This window comes from Oreochromis niloticus, linkage group LG9 (genome assembly GCF_001858045.2).
Source record: "Oreochromis niloticus isolate F11D_XX linkage group LG9, O_niloticus_UMD_NMBU, whole genome shotgun sequence".
Taxonomy (NCBI): Eukaryota; Metazoa; Chordata; class Actinopteri; order Cichliformes; family Cichlidae; genus Oreochromis; species Oreochromis niloticus.
The window spans coordinates 19145919-19171709 of NC_031974.2; the positions used below are offsets into that span (position 1 = coordinate 19145919).

Here is a 25791-nt window from a genome sequence, read left to right on the forward strand (position 1 = left end):
TCTCTAAGTAAAAAAATATTTTGGCAATACACAAAGCAGCAGTAGGGATTGACCTGACCTTTACAAAAATTCCCCAAATTCCCAATTCTTTGAGTTAGAAACAGGGCTCAAAAACCTCATGAAATATTGCCAATGTCTTTTTTATTATATATACGCGGCACATTGCGGGCTTTGTTAGTGATTTATGATTTCTTTTCTCTTGACGTGTTCATCTAAAATTCTGACTTTTAAATATTTAAATTCTGTTACTTTTCTTTTGGCAGTGCTCTGAATCTGGCTGGTAGCTCACTAACTTCTGGTGTCTTGTAAACCCATGCAAGCTGCACAGATCTGCATGCATATCAAAATAATAAAGAGTTAACTGATTTATTCATGCGATGGCACTGTTGTGGTGGTTCTACGAAATACTCTGTGCGCGTTTTTGAGCTTGTGTGATTTGAAGGTATTTAAATTATTTAGAAATTATTTAGAAACCATTTCCCCCCCAGTTTAGCAGGTCTAAAAGCAATTTTTTTTAAAGCAGGCAATCGTTTTTTTTCTAAATTTAAATGTTAAAGCACTATATTAACTAAAGTCTAAAATTCCACACCCAAGCAATCAGATCAAGTTTATTTGATTTGACATGCTGCTGATCTGAGGTGAACTGATGCAAGTTTAACGATAATCTGATTAAGGGACCGACGGCAGTGTGTTGATCCAGATTTTATTGCGTTCAGTGAAGACAGGAAAGAAAAAAAATATGATAAAATGTTTATGCTTGTTCTATTTTTCACAGAAATGTCATGGCTGGTAAAACTGGCTTAGTCACACATACAGAGCTGAAGGTGTTAGAGGAAAATCAATGGTTGGATTGCAGTGTAAGGTCCTCTGGGTGAGGTAAACACAGTTTGCTATACATTCTGCCTCAAGAACATTGTGAGAAAAGCCTCCAAAAAAGGAAATGCATGAATTTAATCATGAACTCAAATGAGGACACACATGCACATCACATGCAAAATATTAATAGTAGTTTTCATTCTTGTAGAACAAAATTACAGCAACATTGCTGTTGCTTACAACTGGTTCAAAAGGTATCTCATGTTTGGGCACACGTGACAGCCATCCCCCTTCCCCGCACCCCCCATTTCACTTACACTCAGTCTAACACACACACACATCTCCCCGTTCCTGTGCTGCTACCAAACTCTCAGGCTATGAAATGTACATCACACCTCCGATCTAAGGGAATCTCACCCAAATCCTTCCTTTGAATTATTGAAGAGGACCAAGCCAGCTTGACTCTGATTATCCTCCAATCAATATGCCTCGCCTCTCCTCCTATAACATCAAATGCCTCCGACGATCGATTCAGCCAATCAGAGGAGTCAGTGCAGCTCGAAATGCAGAGTGTATTGTTCTGCATTGTTTACACTGACACCGCCTGGCGTGTATAATAGGTGTGTTTATGGTCAGGACAGACGTGATTGCTGATTGACTCAGATGGTCCCGTGTGTGCTTTAGCTGTCGGGTATGTCGCCGATAACGCCACCTGTTTGTTTCGTTCTCGTGGTTTGCAGGAACATCAAGTTGAGCAGAGATTTCACGGAGTCTATTTTTCAAAGGCTTTTCTGAATTGGACACGCAGCGCCGTGCTTATGTTTATCTTTTGGCGGCGTGCGCAAGAGCGAATGACAAAGACAAGACGCAAGTATGCATAACAAGAGACTGCTTAAATCATTTTACACCTGATAAAATTTGAATCCAGGGCGTTGCTATAGCTCACATGGTTGAGCAGGCGACTCGTATGCTGAAGGCTTCTGCAGGGGCTGAAGGGGCTCCACTGTCTTCCTGGTCTCTGCACCTTCCTATCAATAAAGGCAAAAATAAATAAATAAATGAAGCTTGAATAAGTTGTAGAACGTAGACCCTTGTCGAAGATAACCTCGAAAGCTGAGTTGAGCACTAATAAAACTGTTAATTTCACTCTAAAAAGCAATTTTGTCCCGAGTGCAAGTCTGAGAGGCTTGCAGCGATTTTCTTTTTCAATCACAGACTTACAGGTGAATCAACACCTCACAACCGTTTTACAATGAGCAGACTGAATACAAACATACATCTGTAACCCTACAATTATACAAGACACACACACTCTCCCTCTTAGGCCCATATAATGGTTGCAGGAGGCTGCTCTGTTATTTGCGAAATGGAACGGTTGATGTGTGATTGTTGTCTGTCTGTACTTAAAAGCTGCTGGCTTCTTCTTAAGATGCTGTCAGGCTTTTGCGCATTTTCTCCTGAAAACAGAGAATCCTCTCTCGATCGGCCCTGATAATTGTACCATTACACAGATTACACGGAATGGGCCTCACGTGAAAGCAACACTTTGACGATGGAGGTATGCTCTGAATGTGGACGCTGGATACTTTGACTCAAATCGTAATTTTAAGAAGGGTCTAAGGGTTTCAGGAGTTTGACAGCAATATCATACCAGACCAAACACCTATTATTTCATGACTGCGCACACACAAATACCTTCACTGCAGCTTGCACCGATCAGCTGCTGCATCTCTGCACACACATGCGATCTGCAGCAGGATGGATGTATCAGCGGGGGCCAGATGATGGCACTCTTCTCTCTGTACCAGGCTGCTGGATGCCCCCACCGCGTGCATTGACTGCATGATGCAGCTGGCCTCATTTTAATGATTTAAATCACTTGAGGTCCGCCGCCACACATTTTAGCGGCTTGACTGAATTTATCCTCGTTGATAGAGATCAGTGCCCTCAGCCCTGGACGTTGCCAGACTACAGTAGAAGGAGAGACCTCTCCTACTGACATGATTGGATACAGCTCTCCGCTCTGATTTTACTTTTGATCCCGCCGCTCTGACTCTGGCCCTGGGGACAGATGAGTGGAATGGAGCGGTAGAGATAGAGCAGAATGCCATGCACTCTTTTCTATCTCACTGGTCAGCCTTTTATACAGATGCAGGTCCAGAATGAATACTGTTGAAATGTACTCATGTTCTCCTATATTAAAATCAGGCATTTTGAATGCTCCACATAACATGCTGCACCCATGAGCACGTGAAGTACGGTGGCTTTCTGTAGTTAAACGAGCCTAAAAACACATTACTGCAGCTCAAAGTACAAAATTTACACTGGCAACAAATCACTTGATGATTATGTGTGTTTTAATTGTACCACAGAGGCACGTTCTCTATATGTAGCAGTTAATCAGAAAGACAGAGAGAACGATAATGCAGTGCTGCTGCACAGAAAAAGGCTTCTGTTCCTGGAGTCAAGATAGGTAGAAACATACACACGTGTGTTACCTACTCCTGTTCAACAGCAAGGCACAGCGAGGTGCAGGCGGAGGATGAGATGATACAAGTGTAACCTCTATAGAAGAGATTTAGGAGCCTCCATAGCGCCATCACCATTCACAGGCTCAAACAGCCCACATAGAGAAACACAACGCTGTGAAGTGAACAGCAGGTCATCGGCAAAATATCGCTTTTAGCCTTTGCACTGCACTCATTACTGAAAATACATACACACAGAGAACCGGGACGCACGCCACTTTGCATGCATGCAGTCATTATAATGCAGAGACAATGTTTCTTACCATGTGATCGGGCATGCTCAGTTAATTCCCTCTGTTGACCTGGAGCCCAATGCACTATTGATTAGCAGGATGGCAGTGTGTGTTTTTGTTTGTGTGTGCCTGTAATGACGCGTTGTCAAGCTGAAGTGGTGATGGTGGGGGTGTTTGGGGGGGGAGCACACAGCGAGGCTATAGCAGCGTGGCGTCAGAGGGCACCGTGGTGCGGCAAGGTCAAATGAAGGACGTCGGCGAGTGCTGCAGAATTAGAGCTGAGAGCCTGAGCCTGCCTGAGCGAGGGCCGTGCTGCAGAGGGAGAGCAGAAAATAGCACAGCTGAGGGAGACAGAGAGACAGAGCACATAAATAACAGGGCTAAGATTTCACCCTTCCCTCCATACGCCGTCACTTTTACTTCACAGGTAGCGCACTGTGACGAGTAGCCGCAAATTTATGTCGCCTGAAAGCTTTTCACGAGCCGTCCCACCAACGAGGGATTTGCTCTGATAAGGCCTACAGTGATTCCACCATACACACAGACACACACATACACAGAAAAAAAAGCCAGGGAGGAGTTTACACAGCAAGCTTTCCACAAGTTGCAATATTACACTCAGTTACACTCAGTTACATCAATGTTCATTTGAGGAAACTATTACTTTAAGAATTACAGCACGGCTGTTGCTGCATGCTGTGTTTGTGGGCAAGTGTACAACTGAACTTCAAGAACTGGTTATCCAAATTTAAGTCATTAAAAAAATACATCCTCAAATGCAAAGGCACTTTTTGTTCTTATCAGCCTCTTTGAAATTGTATAACTATTATCTTTTTGATTATTCAAGCTGATGGAGGTGGAGCACGCTCTCTATTTTTCACTACATACTGGATAATATTTAATAAGCTGATCATGTGTTTTTTTTAATGTAAATAGATGCAGCTGCCTGATAATTTAGTACTTTATCGGTATATTATTTTGTGGTGAAATTGTATGACAGAGGAGAAACTATAGCTAAAGCAGAAGTACCTCAGAAGTACACTTTAATCAAGAACTTCAGTAAAAGTTGTCACCAGTACTTTCACTTTTGTCCTGTGTATAATCGTGCCACAATCATTTGTTACCATTAAAATACCCTGTAAAATTAAATTATTAATACTGATTTAATACAGCATTATATTTAACACAATTTTTTTATTTATACTGTACAATAACGCCCCAACTTTCTTCAGTTGTCTTTCTTTTAGCAATTTTTTTTGCTTTTCTGCCTTTATTGTTACCGAATTTGTCTTTTTTTCCTTTACAGTGTCATCTATCATGGGAAATCTGACCCATATTGTGTAATTAAACGATCGATACCTCTGAAATAGTGAGGGATGTGTCGCGGCCCGAACGCCAGCTACCATGACTGATTGGGATCCGTTGTCTTAGATCTGAGTTGCGTCCTCTGCGGGGCAAAAACAATCAGAGGACATTCCACAGAAAGTCCTGCGAAGGCCCGGGAGCCACAGAGGGTGTGACAACTTCTGCAGGAAGTTGAGGAACATGAGGAATTTTAATGCAGAATGTGAGATATATTTTCAATTAGACTGCCTAAATGACTTTTCCCTTTTTCAATAAAAACGGCTGTAATTGGAAACAGAGTTCATTCTATTATAGTTTAATTATTTCAGTCATTTCAGAAGATATACAGGTAAAGGTTTGCTGACTTTATTATGGACAACACTGGCAACACAACTTAAAAAGGCGTCTGAGCTTTTCCATCAAATTATATACAATTTTTAAAGCACACCGTAAAAGTCAGCTTCACTTAGATTCATTTATTTAATTTGGAAAAACTGTAAACATACTATATTTTTATTAGATTAGTGAATTATTAACTGAATTAAGTGGACTTGAAATGAAGGTTATATCACAAAATTACACTGCATCAAGCAAAGTTTACATATTCCTCTTCTGCTGGAATAATGAGAGAGCGTTCCCCGACAGGTGTGTGGGTGTTGCAGAGTACACTGAACACGGCTGCGGCTGACACAAAGTGAAGTTAAGGCAGCTGCTAAAAGCCAATGGTGGAGTAGTTCTGAAAATGCCAACGGCCATTTCTTATCTCACATCACAACAATTAAAACTGTCTGGGAGGTAAAACACAGTGAATCGGACCTGGACTTGTGGGTTTCCATAGTAACATGTATAATTATGGTAATTAGACCATTGTGAACAATCTATTCCATCCAAATTAGGTAAATATGCACGGAGACCTAAACGTGCTCTGTGGAGGAAATGCAGAAACAACATTGCAGGTTTCTTGGCATTAAAAGCACAATAAAAACTTTTGACCCCTTCAGGCGTAATGACATTTATTTATTGGAATATAGGAATGGAGCTCTCTCCATCCCTGATGATTTCTACAGAAGGGCCGGTAATTTTAGAACAAAACACATCTCACCAGAATATATCAGTGTCAGTGAGTTTAGACTCACTGTGAAGGTGTTTTTTCCAACTTGTTTTTGCAATGTCAATAACGACAAAACAAAGTTAATTACAACTTTCATTATTTTTGCTCCATTTGCTGTATCTAAATGCATAGAAACAAACTGATGTACACTGTAGTGTGTAGCACTGCAACGTAACTCAATTCTGTGCTTTACTTAACGTAGTTTTAAGTTATTTTGCATACATAATATGATTAAGGAGAGCAAAATTGCATCTTTTATTGTACCACATTTTTCTGCTTCACAGACCGCTTGCTAGCTACTTAGCAGCATATTTTTCTTTTCATTTAAAGGTTAGAGGTCCAGAGCGGTAAACATATCTCACTTTCATTCGCCAATTTTTCTTTTGAAAACACAAAAAGATTAAACATTTTGGAGAAACAGCCCACGTCCCCAAATCCTTACACACAAACAAGTAGCTACATATTGCAGCTAACTATTGTTTCTTGTTACCAACACCATTAATCATCTCACGACCCTTCAGATTTATCCAGTGGCCATTTGGAGGGGCTCAGTTTCTGGTTTGGCAACCATTGGACTAAACCTAAAGTCTATATAACGTAGGTAAAATTACCACCACCTACCTAATAAAACATGGTGAATAATGAGAATTGGAAGAAATTGGAGCTTAAGTGGCAGCAAACTGGGAACCAAACGGCTCGTCTACAGACTTCGTCTCTCAGGATAAATTGTCAGGGCTTCTGGTGGGGCTACAGGATATCTGATTCAAGACTTCCTGTTTCATCGCAAAGTAAAATTACGAGCAATGGAAAATACAAAAAATGACCAGACAATAATTAATGCTTTTGTTTCAACATTGCATACAATTAAATCCAAATAGCGATCCAAATATCAACGGCATGATACAAGTGCTGGTACAGTATTGATAGTTGAACCGATCATCATTAAAATGTGTTCAGAATTTGGAAATTGATGATGATTCATCTAATGAATCATGACACACCGCACACCCCTACATAAGCTGCCTTTATAGGACAAAAGTATTTGTATTAGTATCGGCAGTGCTGGCCCTCTAGTTACTTGGTACTGGATGGATACCAAAATTTCTATAGTCACTCAACACTAATGTTTGCTTACATGTAAACCTGCTCAAACCTTACTTACCTACAAGATAACAATCAGACAGCTGCATATTCATATATATATATATATATATATATATATATATATATATATATATATATGTAGATAATAATCAAAAATCCTGATCAATCATTAAGCACCTTCAGTTTTTGACCCTTAATTACATGTTGCTTATAATTACCGACAAAGAATCTGAATATAATTTTTTTACACTGCTACTAAAGTGGGTGACATTTTCTTTCTTCCAGTTTGCCATCAAGCCAGCTGTGTTTGCATTCAAATGACGTTTCCCTTCAAAGCAAAGCCAAGCTTACACTGGATGTTAGAGTGACTGTTAGCATCTCCTTTAAAGATTTATGTTTCTACTCCAAAAGCTGAGCTTTCAAACAAATGTCAAAGGTCGACGGTACAGCATCAAGGAGAGGCGTCGCCTGTCATATCCACCCTGTACACCCTGCCCTCAGGGGTCAGACACCATCCAGAGCAGGTCACTGGGTTCTCGGCCACACGGTCACAGAGGACAGTGCGTGTTCAATATGAGACATGAGCTACAACCATGAAAACACGGTCAGTGTGTACAGATTAACCTCTGAATTAACATCCTGTCCTCAGCAAAGTCCAAGATCTACAGTAGCCGTGATTTATGGCTGCACAGAAGACGCGAAGGGCTCGGCGAGTTGCAATCAATGCTGGTCACTTTGTTTGTGATCGACTGTAATAAAATTTGAGTTGTTGATGGTATAACCTTTTAAAAAAATCTTTGTCACAGACATCACACTCCCCTTTACTCTGACCACCACTAATATTGATTCTCCTTCATCATGCATCTTCAATTTAAATTGTCCACTGCGACTAGACGATGGAGGAAATATTAGCACGGTAACAGAGAAGGCACTGATTTGTGAAGTGATAGATAAAAAGCATTTATCATTTCGGAGTGCCCGTGATAATTAATTGATATCGATTGAAATGAGGTGTGAATGCTGATGCTAAGCGCGCAACTACGAGAGGCGGGAGAGAAGTGATGATCCAACGTTCACGCGGCTCTCACGCATAGTGTCCTCAGAAGTGTAATGCTCCTCTTCACTGCATTACAAGAAGTAGAGGAGATGGATATGCAGATATCTTGGGTAATTGAAGGCTATTATCATAATGCATGCTACCTTGTGTAGTATTCATATTCAAAAGGACAGGTTTGAGCTGAAAATATTTCAAGACCCTCAGCCTTGATTGCGGTTTGAGAGTTAGAGGATTGCAACCATCGATTCAAATTACATATGTGAAGAGTAGCATGAGGACTTGTCTTTTGTCTTTGTCTGGGAGTTCATGCAATTTAAACATCAAATTATTAAGTTCAAAATTTGATGTTTCTACCATTGATGTTAAGAGGGTGATGTGAGATCTACTTGTGCATTGCTACAAAATGGAGATTTCACTATGTAGCAAACTCTTTGATCTCTATGGCACGGTGCTCACAAATGAGTCATTTCAGTGATAAGAAGGCGAAATTTGCAAGAACAGCCACTGAATTTGTTTTAAGCTGAAAGAACTTTAGTAGTAAAAAGTCTCTTTTTATCGAGAGGTTGTGCTCAGGGCATAGGAACTCCACCTAGCTGTTTCAGAGGGAAGCCAGAGAAAGAAAAAAAATCCACGCTTTTTAGCTGCAAAGCAATCTGCAAAATTCTTCAAGCCCTTTTTCATATGGCGGCTGCTGATGGATAGATTAAAGAAGCTCTATAATTTCTCTATAATTTTCCCTACCTTTCTAACATCTCAGAACCTTTGCAGCTCACTAAATCATTTGCTTGGCTCTCCGGTGCCAAAGGTGTCCACACAAAGGGGACTCAACTTTGTGATCCACGGGAGCCCGAGAACACCTCTTGATTATATTTATTTCTCTGGGAAATATCAGGAAGCTTGAACTTTGCTCTCTCTGCCCCTTGTTGCGCTGCAATCAGACTCTGCAAAGCACCCCGTAATTACAAGAACCATCTCCTATTCATCAGTGGACAGAACGAAAATGCCTGCGTGTATAACGGACGTCTCTATTCTGCTGGAAAGTATGACTGGGGTGATTTCTTTTCCAACTAAATGCCAATAAAAGGTCAGTAATAGAAAAAAAATATTTGTTGTGTTGAAAGAGAGGAAAAACAAAGTAAATACAGTCTGACGACAAGACAATTTTAGTTTACTTGGCCCATGTTTTTTGAAATACATGTAATCATTTTAATACCAAAAGTTAGAGTTATATTTGTGCAGCTCTAGGCTGACTCGATCTGTCACCACAACTTATGTTTAGTTAACAAGGGGACCTCCTCAGGGCTAAAAAACTTTAGCCTGTACAGAAGATTCAAAGTGCTAATGTGCGTGCATACAGTTTCTCCGGCAGTCATTGCAGGCTGGCTCTACAAAAGGTTCTGTTAACTATAGTAAGTGTTTTTTTTTGGTTTTTTTTAAATATCTCACTATTTAAATTATATTACACCTTAAAATGATGCATTTTCACTGGTCTGGCTACTCTGAATGACAAGTGTACAACTAGTAAAGCGCTAGACGCTACCTGGGCTAATTTGAGCCACCGAACTGGATGCCTTGACTGCTTTGCTGCTACCTTTTTGAGCTTTTTAAATTTAATTATCTGACAAATAACAAAGCTTTCTGTGGGATTAATGGTACTGACAAATCATGTAAGAAGTCTTATGTGGTAAGACTTCTTATTTTTATATGCCTGACCACTAATTAGCAGGTATTCGGTGGTAGTCATCCTGCTAACCAAGATAGCTAGTACTAGCTGATGGCTCATCAAAAAATGGCTAACACAGCTAAAAAACTAAAAGCAAAATAAAAACACGAACATAAAGCTGCAATGCATAAATCATTCATTATATATCTTTTATACAGACTTTGTAGGGAACCAATGTCTACCTAGATAAAAGCAGCTGTATCAGTCTTCCATATCTGACTCTTGGAATCAAAAATTTCCCAAATTATCAAATTACTCCTTTAGGAAAATGCTCCTAACTTATTACACTCCAAATATTTTTTAAGTCTCATAATATCAGCTCAGAGACAAAACGAAATTTGCGATTTCTCTATTTGTTCTGGAAAGTCGCTCAATTAAGGCCAGCGATGCAAGTAGGAATGAAAGCAGTCTCACTATGTGACATTTTACACATACTGAGAAGAAAAAAAACTGAATAAACAAGCTCGAATAAATAATGCTGCACTGCAATGATAATGTTTCAGTTTGCAGAATCAAAGATTGGCACAGTGGACAGATGAAAATATAAGCCGATGTCAATAGAAAAAAATCATGAAATCCACAAAAGTAGAAGACCTCGAGATATAGATTAAAAAAAAGAGAGACGGGGGAGAAAAAATTAAAGAGTGAAAAAGACAGAGGGATACAGAGAGAAGTCTTCATAGAGATTTCTTCATATGCTTTTCTGCGATTTCCTGAAAATTCATTATACGCTCTCTTCTTTTTCCCACACCCCAAATCCTTTCCCAGCATCCATAATTCTAAGCACTGAACCAGCCCCCCTGTTCATTTTAAGACTCCATTGTTTCTTATCGCACCGAATGTGGTTGCTGCTCAGATAGGGTGTGCTTCTTTTACACACCAGCAGCAACAACAGCAAACGATAAACACCTCAGTTTGCTCCTTCATTCTTTTTCATCCTTCACAGTTTTTCTGCTTTGATTTGAGCTCCTGCAGTGACCAAAAGATATGAACAACCAGTGCAGAGCGACGCAGAGGTGTAGCAGGCTTTCACTGCTGCTAAATATATACCGTTACACTCATCTCTTGTTAGATTTTAATGGCTCCAGTGCACTCGTGTTGCAAAGTCTCTCCAGGCCAGATTCTTTCTCTTCCCCTCTCCTCTACGGCCCTTCACCCGCTTGCCTCGGGGCATTAGCGGGCCTGCCGAAAGAAATCAACCCCGCATCACTGGAGACACGCGGACCCCAACCTCCCACCCCATGCTAAAATAAACTGCTCACCTTCCCTGTGTATTATTAGCACATCAGTCTGTTTTCAGGTGAACGGGCTGCTTCTCCTGTGCACTCAAGGTTACCCCGTCGATTATTTAAAGTCAAATAATGACAGAACGGCTTGTGTTTAAGTACTAAAGCCTCTTAAAATTGAGCTTTCAGTGACAAGACCAGGCTGGCTTCATGCACCTTGCACTGGCATGCACCTGTAGTTATATCCCATATGTAGCAATGATTTTGGATGCACAGATCTGGAGGGATGAGGAGAACCTAACATCATCACAGTCAACTGGATGCAGATTTGGTGCAACGGTTTTTGTTCCCGCTGGCTTCCTGTGAACACCTCCTCCATTACACGAAGCTCCATACAGCTGTTCCAAAATGGCTGCCTGCTTCTGTGTTTCTGTTTGGTGTCAGAGGGCTAAAGCGAGGGAAGAAATATATGCTCCTGCGGATACACAGAGATTAGGATTAGAGTGAGAGCTGCAGCATTTGGGGACTTTGTCATTAACAGGCAGTTTTAATCAGGGTCTGTCCCAAGGCTCTGCTGCTGCTCGCCTCAGGAGCCCTGCAATCCTCAGAGAGCGGAAGAGGCAGAGCGGGAGAAGAGGAAGAAACAAGGAGAGGAATATGAAAGAGGGAGGATAGGCAATGCAGGGAGGAGGAGAAGATGAGGAAGAGGGAGGGAAATAGGAAAAGAAGGCCCCATAGTATCAGGAAGAGTATTGGGAACAGTGAGGGGGAGGCAGCATGCAGAGTAAGGAATGCTGGATGTTTTATTGCATGTACAAGCTCTGTATAGTCTGTAGTAGGCAAGATGGCTGCTGGATGTGCTTTACGCTCCCTCTATGTGCTATTGATTTTGCTCCGGCCTGTGTCTGTGTATTATTTGAATCTTAAGATGTCAGTGTTGGTAATCACCGGCTCCATTAAAAGGCAGGCAGCACGGCCACAGCCGGGGAGCCTGGGAAGGCGGATGAATTATTAAGGAGAGGATGAGGTGGTGGGACATTTCCACCATCGTCCTCACGAATGTCATCCCACTCAGCCGGGAGACACACAGGCACAGGCTGGCTTGACAAAAATCGACAGTGACTTTCTCCTCCCCCACCCGGAACCGGTTTGATCCTGATTGCAGACACTGCAGCTGGCAATTTCCAGAATAATCTGCAGCTCCAGCCCTGCCTGCCTGCCCTGCCCCCCCTACAGATCCGCCAGCTCTTCCCACCCCCACCCTGCCTTGTGCCCCGGCATCCTCCACGGCCCTCCAGCAGCATCGATAATATGGACAGGAGGATAGGCCTTTGATTTGCTGAATCAGAGGATCCCATCTCGCCACCCTTGTGCGTGTGAACATGTAGATGAGAGAGAGGCAGAGTGAATACATGCAAGCTAATGTGTGCTTATAAAGTCAATAAAGCTACAACATTTTTCACGCAAATAATATTCCCACAGAAATCTGAATTACAACTAGGCTGGGTTCAAATATGAACATATGAATGTAAAACAAAGAGCGTACACACAAGTTTTTTTTTAAGGATGGAGCATTGAGACCAACACAAATCATTTAAGATGAATAAGAGATAACAGTCGAAATTATTCATCTGTACATTTGTCTGCTGGATTTTTCCATCCTTATCCTGGAACTTGTGTTTTAATTTTCATGAATTGATCATGCTCTTACAAAAAACTGCAAGAATTTCAACACTTTTACTGTTTTTTTATGGTATCTATCTGGAGGTTGTTGTTTTTTTAGTATTTGTTAAAGATGTACATATTATTATTGTAGATATTGCCACTTTTGGCAATGGTTTGTTGTTATACTGTTATACACTCACTGCCTGATTCTTCAGGTACACCTGTTCACCTGTTCAATTTTTTAATAGGCCAATCACGTAACAGCTACTCAGTCCATCTAGGCATGTAGACATGGTCAAATTGATGTGCTGAAGTTCAAACTGAGCATCAGAAAGGAGAAGGGAGGTGATTTGAATGTGGGATAGTAGCTGGTCTGATTATTTCAGAAACTGTTGATCTGCTGGGATTTTCCCAGACAGCATCTCTATAGTTTATTATAAATGATTTGACAAACAAAAAATATCCAGTGACAATTCTCTCAGTGAAAATACTTAATAATAAATCATTGCTGGTGTCAAAGGTCAGAGGAGAATGGCCAGACTGCTTTAATCTGCTAGGAAAGCAACATCAAATAACCCCTTCGTTACAACCAAGGCACGCAGTAGAGGATCACTGAATGCACAATACACTGAACTATGAAGCAGCTGTAGTTGGGCTACAACAGAAAAAGACAGCACCGGGTGCCACTCCTGTCAGCTAAGAACAGGAAACCATAACTGCATTTTGCATGTGTTCACCAAAATTAGACAGCAGAGGATTGGAAAAGTTTTGCCTGGTCTGATGAGTCTTTATTTCTGCTGAAACATTCAGATGTTTGGGTCAGAATTTGGCTTGAAAGCATGGATCCATCCTGCCTTATATCAGTGACTTAGGCTGCTGGTGGTGTGATGCTGTTGGGGATATTCTCTTGGCACACTTTGGGCCTCTTAGTATCACCTGAGCATTGTTTAAATGCCACAGCCTACATGTCCATCCCTTTATGATCACAGTGTATTCTGTATTCTGATGGCTGCTTTCAGCTGGATAACACACCATTTTTTGAGGCACAAACCTCAGATCATCTCAAACTGCTTTCCTGAACACGATCATGAGTTCACTGTATTCAAATGGCCTCCACAGCCTTAAAGGGAAACAAGTTAAAATAACTTGTTTCAGAAAGTGGACAGACTTAGAGGCTGCTCTGAGATACCAGTGAGACTTATACAAAGATTATTTTCAGTTGAGTCCAACAATAATATGTGCTACAAAATGACCAGAAAAGGTTAACCTGTCTGGGACTTTTGTACTGTAATACAGTTCACACAGTGTTTCAGACTTCAATGCTGACAGTAAACCATGAGCAAATTATAAAATAAGTATCTCAGAGTTAAGATCATACAATTAAAGAGGGATAAAAACCAACAATTGTAGCTTAAAATTCAAATAAATTCTTTGCATTATTCACCTACCCCTCACACGACTCAAAAAGAATGATTTAACATGAACTATGACATCAACACAGCTCCGCCCTATGCCAGTTTTTAAAAGCAAGAGCCAAATTCACATCATCCAGTTATTTTGAAAAGCACCAGTTTATGTGTGCTCTTGATAATGGCATTAGGGTTTTAATAATGGAGCGAGAATATGGAACAATGACCACACTGCATGGCCAGAATTCATGTAATATCTTCAGAGGCACCTGACATGGTGACAGAGCGCATCAATGTTGGGCAGACTAGGACGAGTCACCATTTCCCCCAGAAATGGAGAGTAATTTTCTCTCTATTTGAGAGACTGCGTCTCAGCACAGATAGACATAATAAGATGTAAATTGGCTGAGGGCTGATATAGGGAAGGGTTGCCTCACTTGGAGAAACATGAACAGCAATTAACCATGGGAGAGACGAGTGCGCATTGTCTCCATGGATGTGAGCTTGAGCTGCTCCACCAACCACAACATTATCGACAAAATGCACCAAAATGCCCGACCTAGGAAGATGCAGACTACCACCAAACTGGCTCACTGTCTATATTTTTTATAACACGTTCAGACAGCTTTTCAAATGCAAGCAAATAAGACACACATTTAAATTCAGATGTAATTTTTTTGTTGATATTTTGACTTCTAGAAAGTGAGAAAATGCATATAATACTATAATCTGCGAATCTCAGGATATCCCATTCAGAAATGACAAGCTCGGGATTTACATCATTTCTTTTTTTCTTTGTGGCATTCGACCTAAAGTCTGCTGGTTGAATCAATTCATTTGTTTAACTAGCGAGACCAAAGGTAAGGAAAAGCATTTGGAAACAAAACATTTGAGCGAGCGCGTGTGCACATGCACGGAGGTGTAAAGTGTTTGCATGTTTACTTTCTGCTCTTGTTTTGGTGGTAATTGGCAGCCGGTCTGGCAGGGCCATTGTTGAAAAGTGTGGCCTGCCACTGACAGTGATTCCCTATTATCACTGTAAGACAACTGTACGCTTAGAAGGATTCAGGCTGAGAACATTTCATCCCCAAATAACACCATAAATATAAAAGCAGGGGTTTGTGATCGAGGCCAAGTTCACAGAGATTAAAAAAACACTGTTTATTACATTTTCTCCTGTAATAGACTAAGTAAGCGGAGTTATCTCTAACTCATGTAACATCTCTGCTGGATGTAAGCCGCACTAAGACAATGTGAGGGGAGGAACTCAATGAATGACTTATGCAGAGTCTGTCTTTAATACTTGAGGTCTGTGGCACTGCTGGACCACCATGCCAGTCCATTAATTACTAACCTTCCCCTGAATATGAAGGGTCGGACCTAACCCATGAGCCAAAGAATCGAACATCCAGAATCCAGAAAAAACAGAGATATTATTAAAGAGACATTTAATAATATTCATATTGGGCGGCGCTGGTTAGAACCTGCCATCCAGCTGGGGCCTTCCTGTGCAGAGGTTACATGATCTCCATGTCCCTGCGTTGGTTTTCCCCGGGTACACTGGCTAACCCACCCACAGTCCTAACACATGGATACTGAATTAACTGATGATTTCAGATTGGCTGATGGTGTAAAAATGTGTCTCAATGTTCACCTGTTTCTATGTGTTAAGGCCTTTAAACATTAAGAGATACAGAGCTATTTGATTTATTTAAAACTAATGTTACTATGAAATATTGTTTTCTGTTACATTGTTACTTTGTGGTTGGTTAAATTTTGTAATATGCATGAGTGGTAGGTGCACATAAGCCGCTGCTTCGGCCTACAGTCTTTCTGTCTGAAATATAGTTGGGTTTGTGTTTTTTTTTCTTGTACAGCTTGTTTTGTTATGATCATATAGAAATAAATAAATTCATTAAAAACACAACAAAAAACAAAACTGACCTGACCAGTCAGACTGCTGCATTTGGTAACAAGCGCACTCATTACTCATAATGTGAACCGGTTCTGAATATATGATGACATGGAAATAGTTAAATAATATTATTTAACCTCAGGCACAGCTAGATGCTTCAGCCCCCTTGGATGTGGTCACAATCTCCCTGCTACTGCTTTTTCTTGAGAATTGGATGAACCCACAATCTTTGTTTCTTCCTTTTCTTGTATGGAAACATCAGGACCAGAGTTACACAACAAGTTTGCTTCTGAAAAATCTGGTATTTAGCGTTTTTTTTTTTTTCTGCAATGCGCTCAGTGTATAACAGCCCTTAGCCCTGTGATATACTGGTAAGCTATCCAGGGTATACCCTGCCTCTTTCCCCATGACAACTGGGGTACACTTCAGCCCTCAGTGATTGGTTATGCAAAAAAATGGGTGGATGGAGCTACAAATAATTAGGTTAAAGATCAACAGATTGAATTACCACAAAAATATACAGGGAATAGACTTAGTTTACAGTAAATATCACATAATTACTGCTCAAAAAATTAAGGAAACAATTTTAACTTTTAGTTTTAACTATACCCGTGCAATACCACAACTTGGGCAAACACATGTACACATCGGTGGGCAGAAGGGCAAAGATGTGTTTAAAAAGAATTAGTTTGTATAATGTGTCTGACCACATTGACAAGCAAAAGAGTATATAGGCTGAGCTCTGAATGCCGCACTGGGTGGTGAGGTTAAAGCTGGACACTGAGAGGCGAGAGCTGTAATACTGTGTGTATGGGAATAATGATGCATGCTTTCAGACAGTCTCCTGAAAGCCTTCATGGTGTTGTACTTATTTGCACGAACAAACAGAAATTGCTGTGCCAAGAATATAAAAGAGCTTTAGAAAGAAGGTTCAAAGCCTTTCGCTAACTTTCTTACCTCTGTGCCCCCTTAGTTCTGATGTTTCCGAAGGTGTTCGACCATCAGACAAGCACTTCTGCAGACCTAAAAGTGGATTAGTAATTGTGGGGGGTTGCAGCGCAGCTAAGAAGTTTATACAAAAGTTAAGTGTAACTCTGCAGTGGGAAACACCGTTAAGTGACCAAGTGGGGAAAAAAAGCCTCTGGAAGCAGTGGAGGTGACAAATATTGCAGTTCATCAAAAGGCCACTTGAGGCTAGCTTCAAAATTGAGTCAAACGCAGCTTTTCAGCAGAAATGAGGATATTTAGAGTCTGGTACAAAAAAATGTGACTACTATAATGCATTTTTTTATCAACTCGCCTGTTAAAATTGTATTAAATGTTCAGTCATGTATAATGTGAGGACGTTTTCTGTAACGGGTGAATGCCAAGTAGTAATGAAAGGGACCTTCACAGCCACATATGTAATATTGTTGCGTTTCTGTTCAGCAGGCCACTATGCAGGACTCCAGAGTCAAAAAGCAAACTCAGAGGTAGCTTTATTGCTGGAGCATACAGGGACAAAATACAAACAAAGCTAGGCTGGAGCCAGAAGTGAAAAGTCGGAGACAAAAACGGAATTCACGGAATGAAGGAACACAAGGAAAAGTACAAGGAATTGAGGAAAACTGAGGGCCTTAATACACACATGAGATAGTACTGAAAGAAGACAGGTGATCTACGTAATCTACGTAATGAGACACAAACCTGAACATGAAGCGCACGAGAGCGAGGGAATGGTAAAATAAAACAGGAAGTAACCAAAACATGAGAACACCTAACTGAGGGAGACTTAACAACTGGACACGGGAAATACAGGGAAAGGAGGATAATCTGAAATAAAGATAAAGACAAAAACAACAAAAGGACCAAGCACTGAAAACAGAAACTAGGAACAAAACTCATTATTCACAAAAGCAAAAAGGAGAAAAGAAAGGACAAAATGCAAAACAGTGAATCACCGACCCAGGAAAAATGACAGTTTTTGTGTGTCCATTTTGTTTGTGTATTTTGCTTAGCACTATCTACAAGTATCTCTGTCTGTGCGATGCATACACTCTATGGCTACACCTTGCTGATGATATCTAGCTTGTTTGATCTATACACTGAGGCTACAGTGGCTTCACAGATCTCACGTGTCTTTCATAACTGTGCCTTTTCTGTAAGGTATATTTATCGAAGCCATGACCACTTCAAACCCACTGCATTCTCTGATCACCGCTCTCAAAAAAACCCAAACAGGAAATAAACAGCGTAAAATGTGCAGGTGCGTCAAATGATCTTATATTCAGTACTGATAATTGATTTTTCCCACTGGTGCTTTTCTCCCGAAGTGAATGAGGGACTGTAAACTCAATTTTCTCTGTGTATTTCACAGTAATCAAAGCATGATATGGCCTGGTCATGTATGATTCACATGGCTAGCTGCAGAAGTTTAAAGGTCCCCCCCTGGTTTTAAAGACCTTGGCGGTGCTGTGGAGGTTTCTATGAGGTCTGGGAGTTTGGAGGTTTGTTTATGTCAATTACATGTGCACACTTAAGCTTTGGTGAATAATAGTAGATATCCATTTCATCCCTCATTTGCACATCTATTTTAACTATATTATACCAGCCATGCAATGTAAGCTGGCAGAGCTGCATGGTGACATGTTGGGGTCAAACTGGTCTTTATGCATTTCAACAATATTGACATCTGGCCAAATACCAAGATAACAAAAAAAAAAAAAACCTTTTAAAAAATAGCCTATATCTTATGAACTATTTTTCTAATGTAACAGTTAATTGCCATGTTGGTCCAGTTTAAAAACAGATAGCGGACAGCACACTAAAAGCCTGGTAAAGCCAAGTGCCAGTGTGGTAGTAGGACACAGTCGTAAAGCATTTATCATGGCACTGCCTAGTGGCATGTCCATCAAGCATCCAGTACTGGGAAATGGAGTCACCCCTCATGTCTACATGTGCCATGGACCGTAACTCTGAATTGAAACATAACTTTTTTTCCTTTGTTTACAAGAAAGTAGCACAGAGCCATTTGAACTATAAATAAAGACATATACTATATTGACTATGGCAAGAACTGTTCTTAACCTCTTCAAGTCTTCAGTTTTTCCTGCCATGTCTTGGTGTCTGGGTAAGCGGTCACTGAAAATGAGTCAGATCCAGCTTGATTCAAGTATCTGTCATCTAGAAGCGAAGTGTATAAAAACGCAATAGTCCAAACTCACTTCCAAAAAAGTAGGGGCACTATTTGAAGTAAATAAAACAGAATGTAGCGATTTAAAAATCTCATAAACTCGTATTTTATTCATGACAAAGCATAGAAAACGGGTAAAAAAAAAAAAAATTGGGACAGGCAACAAAAGCTGGGAAAATTAAGTGGTACTAAAAACAAGCAGCTAAAGGGAGATTTTCCAACTAATTGGGTTAACTGACAATAGATCATTAACATGATTATTTATATATTTTTAAAAAGTATCTTAGAAAGGCAGCGTTTCTCAGAACTAAAGTACAAGTTGTGGAAAAATTCCAAAATAACATTTCTTAAATGGAAAATTGGGAAGACTGAATATCTCATCAACTACAGTACATAAGATCAACAAAAGATTCAAAGAATCTGCAGAAATCTCTGTATGTTGCTAAAAATCAATATTTGACGCCTCTGATCTTCAGGCACTAAAAACAGGCTTGATTATGTCATGGAAATGGCTACACAGGGTCAGGAGCACTTCCAGAAATCACTGACTGTGAACACATTTCACTGTGACATCCACAAATGCAGGTTAAAGCTCCATCCTGCAAAGAAGAAACAGCACATGCCGCCGTCTTCTCTGGGCCAAAGCTCATTTAAAATGGACTGAGGCAAAGGGGAAAACTGTTGTGTGGTCAGACGAATAAAAATTTGAAATTCTTTTTAGGAAACATGGAAGCTGCACCCTGCTGTAAGTGAAAGTCAGAGCTGGAAGGTACCGTATATACAGGTTTTACAGTAACAAATAATCCAGATGATGCCCTTTTCAGGGACTGGCTTGCTTATTTGAGCTCAATAATGCTAAACTGCATACTGCATCTACTACAGGCTTTGTAGTAGAAGATTGCTGAAGATGCTGAACTGACCTGTCTCCAGTCCAGAATACCCAATTGAAAACATTTGACACATCATGAAATAAAAAATACAACAAAGAACACCCAGGACTGTTCAGCAGCAAGAATCGTATATCGAACAAAAAATTGGAAAACATTCCTCTCCCCGAAGTTCATGTGCTGGTCACCTCAGTTCCCAGATGTTTACGAACTCTAGTTAAAAGAAGGAATGCTACACAGCGGTAAAAATGATCCTGCTTCATCTTTTAAAAATCTATTGCTCCCGTCAAATTCAAAATAAGCTGATATGGTCTACATTTTCTACAGTTTGAACATTTTATATGTTTTCTATGTTCTTACTGTGAATAAAATTTGCAAATATTTCATTCAGTTTTTATTTGCATTTCGCACAGCGTCCCAACTTTTTTGGACCTTAGTTTGTAAGTTGCAAGCAAGCTTAGCCATATCTCCTATAATGGATAATTAAGAACGCTTTCCATCTTCAGTTTTTAGTTTGATTTGCACGATGATGCATCTCAGATACAGATGGGAATCTTGACATGAGAGGATGGAAGCAAACTGGCATCAAAAACCTGTGGACTTTCTTTGGGCATGAGATTTTTTAATTCATATCATGCACAGAAGCTTCTCTACCTGTCCAAAGTTCAAGTTCAGTTGTTTGATGTTGGCTGTCTCTGTATCCCTGGTGTGTGTGTGTGTGCGTGTGTGTGTGTGTGTGTGTGTGTGCAGATAGGGAGAAACAGCCAGAGAAGGAGTGAGTGTGTGAGTGTGTGCGCCTGTGGCTGAGTCTCTGATGTGACAGTATGTGTGCACCCTAGCTATGTAATTTAGTCCTTGTAAATTTATAATTTGGTTAGCCCAACTGCTCTCAGAGACTGCTGGAATGCTGCCAACCTCAGGCTCTGTGTGTATGTGTGTGAATACATTGCCGCTACTACCGCTCTGGGCCTCTAAGGTTCACTCAAAGCATGCTCTTCCACATCCTCTTGGCTTCTCTCGGTGATGCACCACAACCTTTCAAGAACAAGGTTGCAGCTCCTCCGTGTGCAACATGACAGCACGACGTAGGTCCTCTCTCCAACTCCCTGCTTCCAATGTGACCGTTCGTCGTGCACAGCTCAACATCTGTATCTGCTGGCTGTTCGGTAATGTAATTGAAGCTCTGTAATCTGTATCTGCACAGAGCTGTGGTGGTGCCCTAACGTAGATGGATGAAGAGCAGTTCGCAGTGCTTGGCTAAGATAATCAGCTGGAATGCTGGCACGGGCAGAACAACACCTGCTGCTGAGGGGAGTAGCCAGCGCTAATTGTGGGAGAGTGATGGGGGGCCTAGCTGCTGCAGACTCCACCGACAGTTCAGCCTAATGCAATTAGACGCCATGTTCTCCTCCAGCAAAATTGCATTATGGTTTTTACATTTAATTTAGCCCGCACAAAATGAAACGGTATCAGAGAAGAGAGATAATGAGAGCAAACTGATATTGAAATCTGAATTGTGTTGGGAGGCTATTAATGGGACAATGAAACGCTGTGGCTGACAACATGTTATGCTGTGGTAAAACAGTTTAATAGTGTCATTAAGAAGATCCTTTTTTGTGATATTGCTGCAAGCCTCCAAGGTGGCAAGCGCATTTCTTCCTCTCCGCTGCTTCCCAAGGCTTCGTCCGCTCGTTGTTTTTTTCCAAAATTTACAGGATATTGATCACCAACTGATTTTTCTACATCTTTTTGATGGCCATCCGTTGAAGTGCCTGTTTATGAGGGTTTCTATTGATCTTCCTGAATGGCTTCTTCCTCTTGTCTCTCTAAGCGTACCTCAACAGAGAGTACCTTTACAATAAATGCTAATATTTTCATTTTAAATATTCATGAAATATCTGGTTTTACTCGGTTGTCCAGCTTGTATTTAACTTCACATCAAAGAGAATTTTGCGGTCTACCGCTGTGCGGCTGCGGAGGTGATAGCGGGGTCTTGGCCCTATTACAGGGAGCTTCTTCCAGGGTCTAGTCATCAAGCTCGGCTACGGTGAAAGCAGTGCAGAGAGACAAGCTGCTGCAGTGTGACTTTGCTCCTCTCTCATGCTTTGATTCATTATTCAGAACCCGAGAAGTCGTCCTGCAATCCCACAGCAGCGCAGAGAAACACACATACACACACACACACAGAGATAGATGGAGATAGGCAAGCAGGCAAACAGAAAGTAAATTCAAAAACAAAATCTTCTTTAAGCTGGAGAAATTCACACAAATATGAATAAATAGAGGCACACACACACACACGCTTCTGCTGTAAATATGAAGCATCAACAGTCACACTTACATATAAAAGACAGGATCAGAGAAGTGCACGCATACACAGACACACACATACACTGCCCCCTTCTGCCGGCATTACTGGCCTGCATGCTGTATGGAAATGTTGTTCCTAATGACTCCGTAATGACAGCGACTTATGTCCTTACCATAGTTGATTTGTTTCCTGGGTTTTAAGAGTAGATTATTTCCATGGTACAGACTTAGCGTAAGCTGTTCAGAAACCACAAGCACTGCACTTCAGCCCCGGTTTGGGATTTTAGCCAGGTCTAATCAGATTAAAGCACTGTTTTTCCCCCCTCTTCTCCTTTTTGAAACAACATGCCACACTGCTCTCTCAGTCCTGCTACATGAGCCCGAAGAAGCGAGCCAAAAACAAATTGCTTTTAGTTGAGGCTGACAAGTAGTTGTGTAGAGAAAATAAAAGGTTGTTTGGAGCAGATTAATTCTCCTTCACAGGAGAGCCTGGCTGCAAGGCTGCTGTTTGAATTGGTCCCTCAGTGACGGGGCAAAGATAGCTTCTTTTTGAATATTCCGAGACAGGAGGAGCTCATTGTTGTAGACTTAGCCACACGAGAGGGAAGACTTTGCAAAAGAGATAAAAAGCGAAACAAACTAGCTATATTCATTTCTAATACACAGGAATAGTGCGATGCTGCAGTTAATTCAAACTTAATCTTATCCCACAGATGACGGCCACGTCAAAGAAAACAGTCCAGTATGGATTTAAAACCTGCTACTCCACTAAACACAGTCCAACCAATAACCGAGCTTGATGTTCTCATCCAGCCTCATATCAGCTCCTTGTTCTGCAAGCCCTGTTGAGCAAATATAATTTCAGAGACATTCTGTTCTCATTAGTTTCACAGTCATATTACAAATAGGAGGGGAAACAGAGGTGGAAATATGCGTAATTCTTGCGGGTAATAACACATTATGCCTCTGGACACAAGTGATTTTATTCTTGCCTTAGTTTATTGGAGAGGAGTCCTGACTTCTAACCTGTGAAGGGTTCTTGCAGGCCTGACCTGGATCCTTCAGCATGAATTAAGTGAACAATGGAAGAGCCGGCTGAATGATGGCTCCACGCGCCTTTGTGCCTCTGTTACAAAACCACTCCTAAAAGGGTGGCCTAGATGACACACTCTCTAGAAATCGATCACATTTACTCAGCCTCTGGGCCTTCCAAAAGCTGGATTTAGAGCGAAAAAAGTAAAATGGCAAAAGGAGAATGAAATGAAATCCCCTTTGCATTTGAAAACAGAATGGAACAAAAGTGAATAACGGCGGGTGCAAAGAAATGTCTCGGTCCAGGTCTACTTTGCAGACTCCGACGCGCACTCATGCGGCAAATTTCATCAGCAGTAGCCCTATTGATTTTTAACCCTGGAAATATAAGACCAGGGAAGTCGGGTACAGAGATATCCATGGATGTTTGGGTTGGTTATCTGTACCGCTCCCTGGTCTCTGCCTCCTTCCTGGGAGTGTGAGCAAGCCAGTGCTCTGTCAATTGTCTGACAATATTTGGCTAACACAGAGGCTGAGCTTTACAGACATGATACTAGATTGAAAAGATAGACCTCGAATCCAGCGCTGGGAAAATTCAATATTTCTACTGTAGTCACTGATTCCAGTACAATGAAGCACAAACCACACTAGCTTTACTGCTGAAAACTGATGGTTTAACTTACATTCCCAAGCTTTTCATGTCAAAGCTGATGACTGCTCTTGAAACACAAACAAAAAGAGCGGCGATGCCTCATGCATCTGTCAGAAGCCACCTCTAAGTGGAGTCTAAATAGAGGTGTAAGCCTTTGGCTCTACTGTGCACGAATCCCAAACTGCATTTCCAGGCTGCCTGTGCGCGTGTCCTCGTGCTTGTAAGCTTCAAGGCCCAATCTCCGTGACAGTCCTGTCTCCCGCAAATAGGTCACATAGCCATTAAAGTGCACGGGGTGGCAGATCACTCGCTCTGTATGTTGGATTGTTTCACTGTTTGGTTTCTTACTGTCTGTGAGCCGCAGCAGTGTGCAAGCTGAGAGCTGGAGGCGGAGAGGTCTGTTCGCCATGATACTATAAAGGACAGGGGAGCAGGAAAGAGCTCTTTAGTCTCTGAACACAAAGCTCAAGTCACTGCTCTGAAAGGGACCGGGACACAGGGACGTTAGACTCCCATTCTGTTTGGCCTGCAGCTTTTGGAAAAAGCTGGAATAAAGAAAGGAGTGTAGTCTGATGTAAGCCTTCTTAATGGGAGTTGCTTGCTCAAAAGTGACAGAGTGACCGCAAGGCAGAGCACTCTGGACTTATATGGGGTCAAGGTTAAGCAAGGGCATCCAGTTATACTGACGCAGCCCATTCCATCTGCGCCAGGTCTGACCTTGTTTTCCATCACAAATCCACAAAATAAAATGACACATCAAGGGGCACGAGTCCCCCGCCCCAACATATAAAGGGAAGTGATTTCGTAATTGTGCCCTATCAGACCTCCACGCGTCAAGGTTATCTGTATAACAAAGCAACTTTCTTATTCCATGCATTTTCATGAGTCAACCATGAGAGGTAGATGAAAGAGAAGTGTAGCAGTTGGTGACCTCCAGGTCAGAGGGTAGAGGGCTCCAGCTGGTCACACTACCTCCTCACTGACTGATTCTGCATCCACCCTATTGTGTTTGGCGCGTGTCCATTGTTCTGCAGCAGCATTAAAATGCATAAATTCCTGTCACCCATTTCACTGCTAGTTGACCTTATTAGCTAAGGTGGATACATAAAACATGAAGTTTAGGATCATTAGATATATGAGATTCACTTAAAGAGAGATGCTACTCGGCAGTGGGTATATATCTAAGGCGATGCTCGGCACTCGCAGCGCAATCAATAAAACATAAAGTCTATCGTTACGCTGGATGAAAGCAAACAAATCCTTGGTGTAGGTGAGGAGATATATTCAAACAATCACCAAGGTATAAACGCCTCTGGAAATTCGTTGTGCTCCATGGAATCTCCAGGCAGCCTATTGTAGGTACTTGCCACCCTGCCCCCACTCTCCTCTCTATTTTTCTTCTCTGCATGCTTCTTGCAGAGCACACACAGACATACTGCAGCGAGCGAGAGGAGGAGAGAAGAAGAAAAGGGGAGTGGGGAGGAGAGAAGAGGTGCTGATACTCAGTAATTGAGGGGCAACCCTGTCACAGTTGACCTGCAGGAGACCGGGGATATAATGTATTCCATTTTCTTTCTGCTATCCTGGGACTGACAGCCTGCAGAGTC

At 41.3% G+C, this 25791-nt stretch overlaps 1 protein-coding gene across 3 annotated transcripts in view; it reads right to left on the reverse strand.

Annotated features, from left to right (window-relative positions):
- Positions 1 to 342: 342 nt before the first annotated feature.
- Positions 343 to 25791, reverse strand: part of LOC102075991 (uncharacterized) — a 95257-nt gene continuing 69808 nt past the window's right edge. Inside the window, exons 8-9 of one of the 3 annotated variants that reach the window (XR_002063338.2) lie at positions 3608 to 3889; positions 343 to 1844 (exon numbers count right to left, since the gene is read on the reverse strand). Coding sequence is in view for 2 of the 3 variants with exons in the window: in XM_019363183.2 (XP_019218728.1) it covers positions 1709 to 1844 (136 nt within the window). In the remaining variant the exon portion in view is untranslated. The remainder of the gene's footprint in view (positions 1845 to 3607; positions 3890 to 25791) is intronic. The other 2 variants (XM_019363184.2, XM_019363183.2) reach the window with 2 other exon arrangements.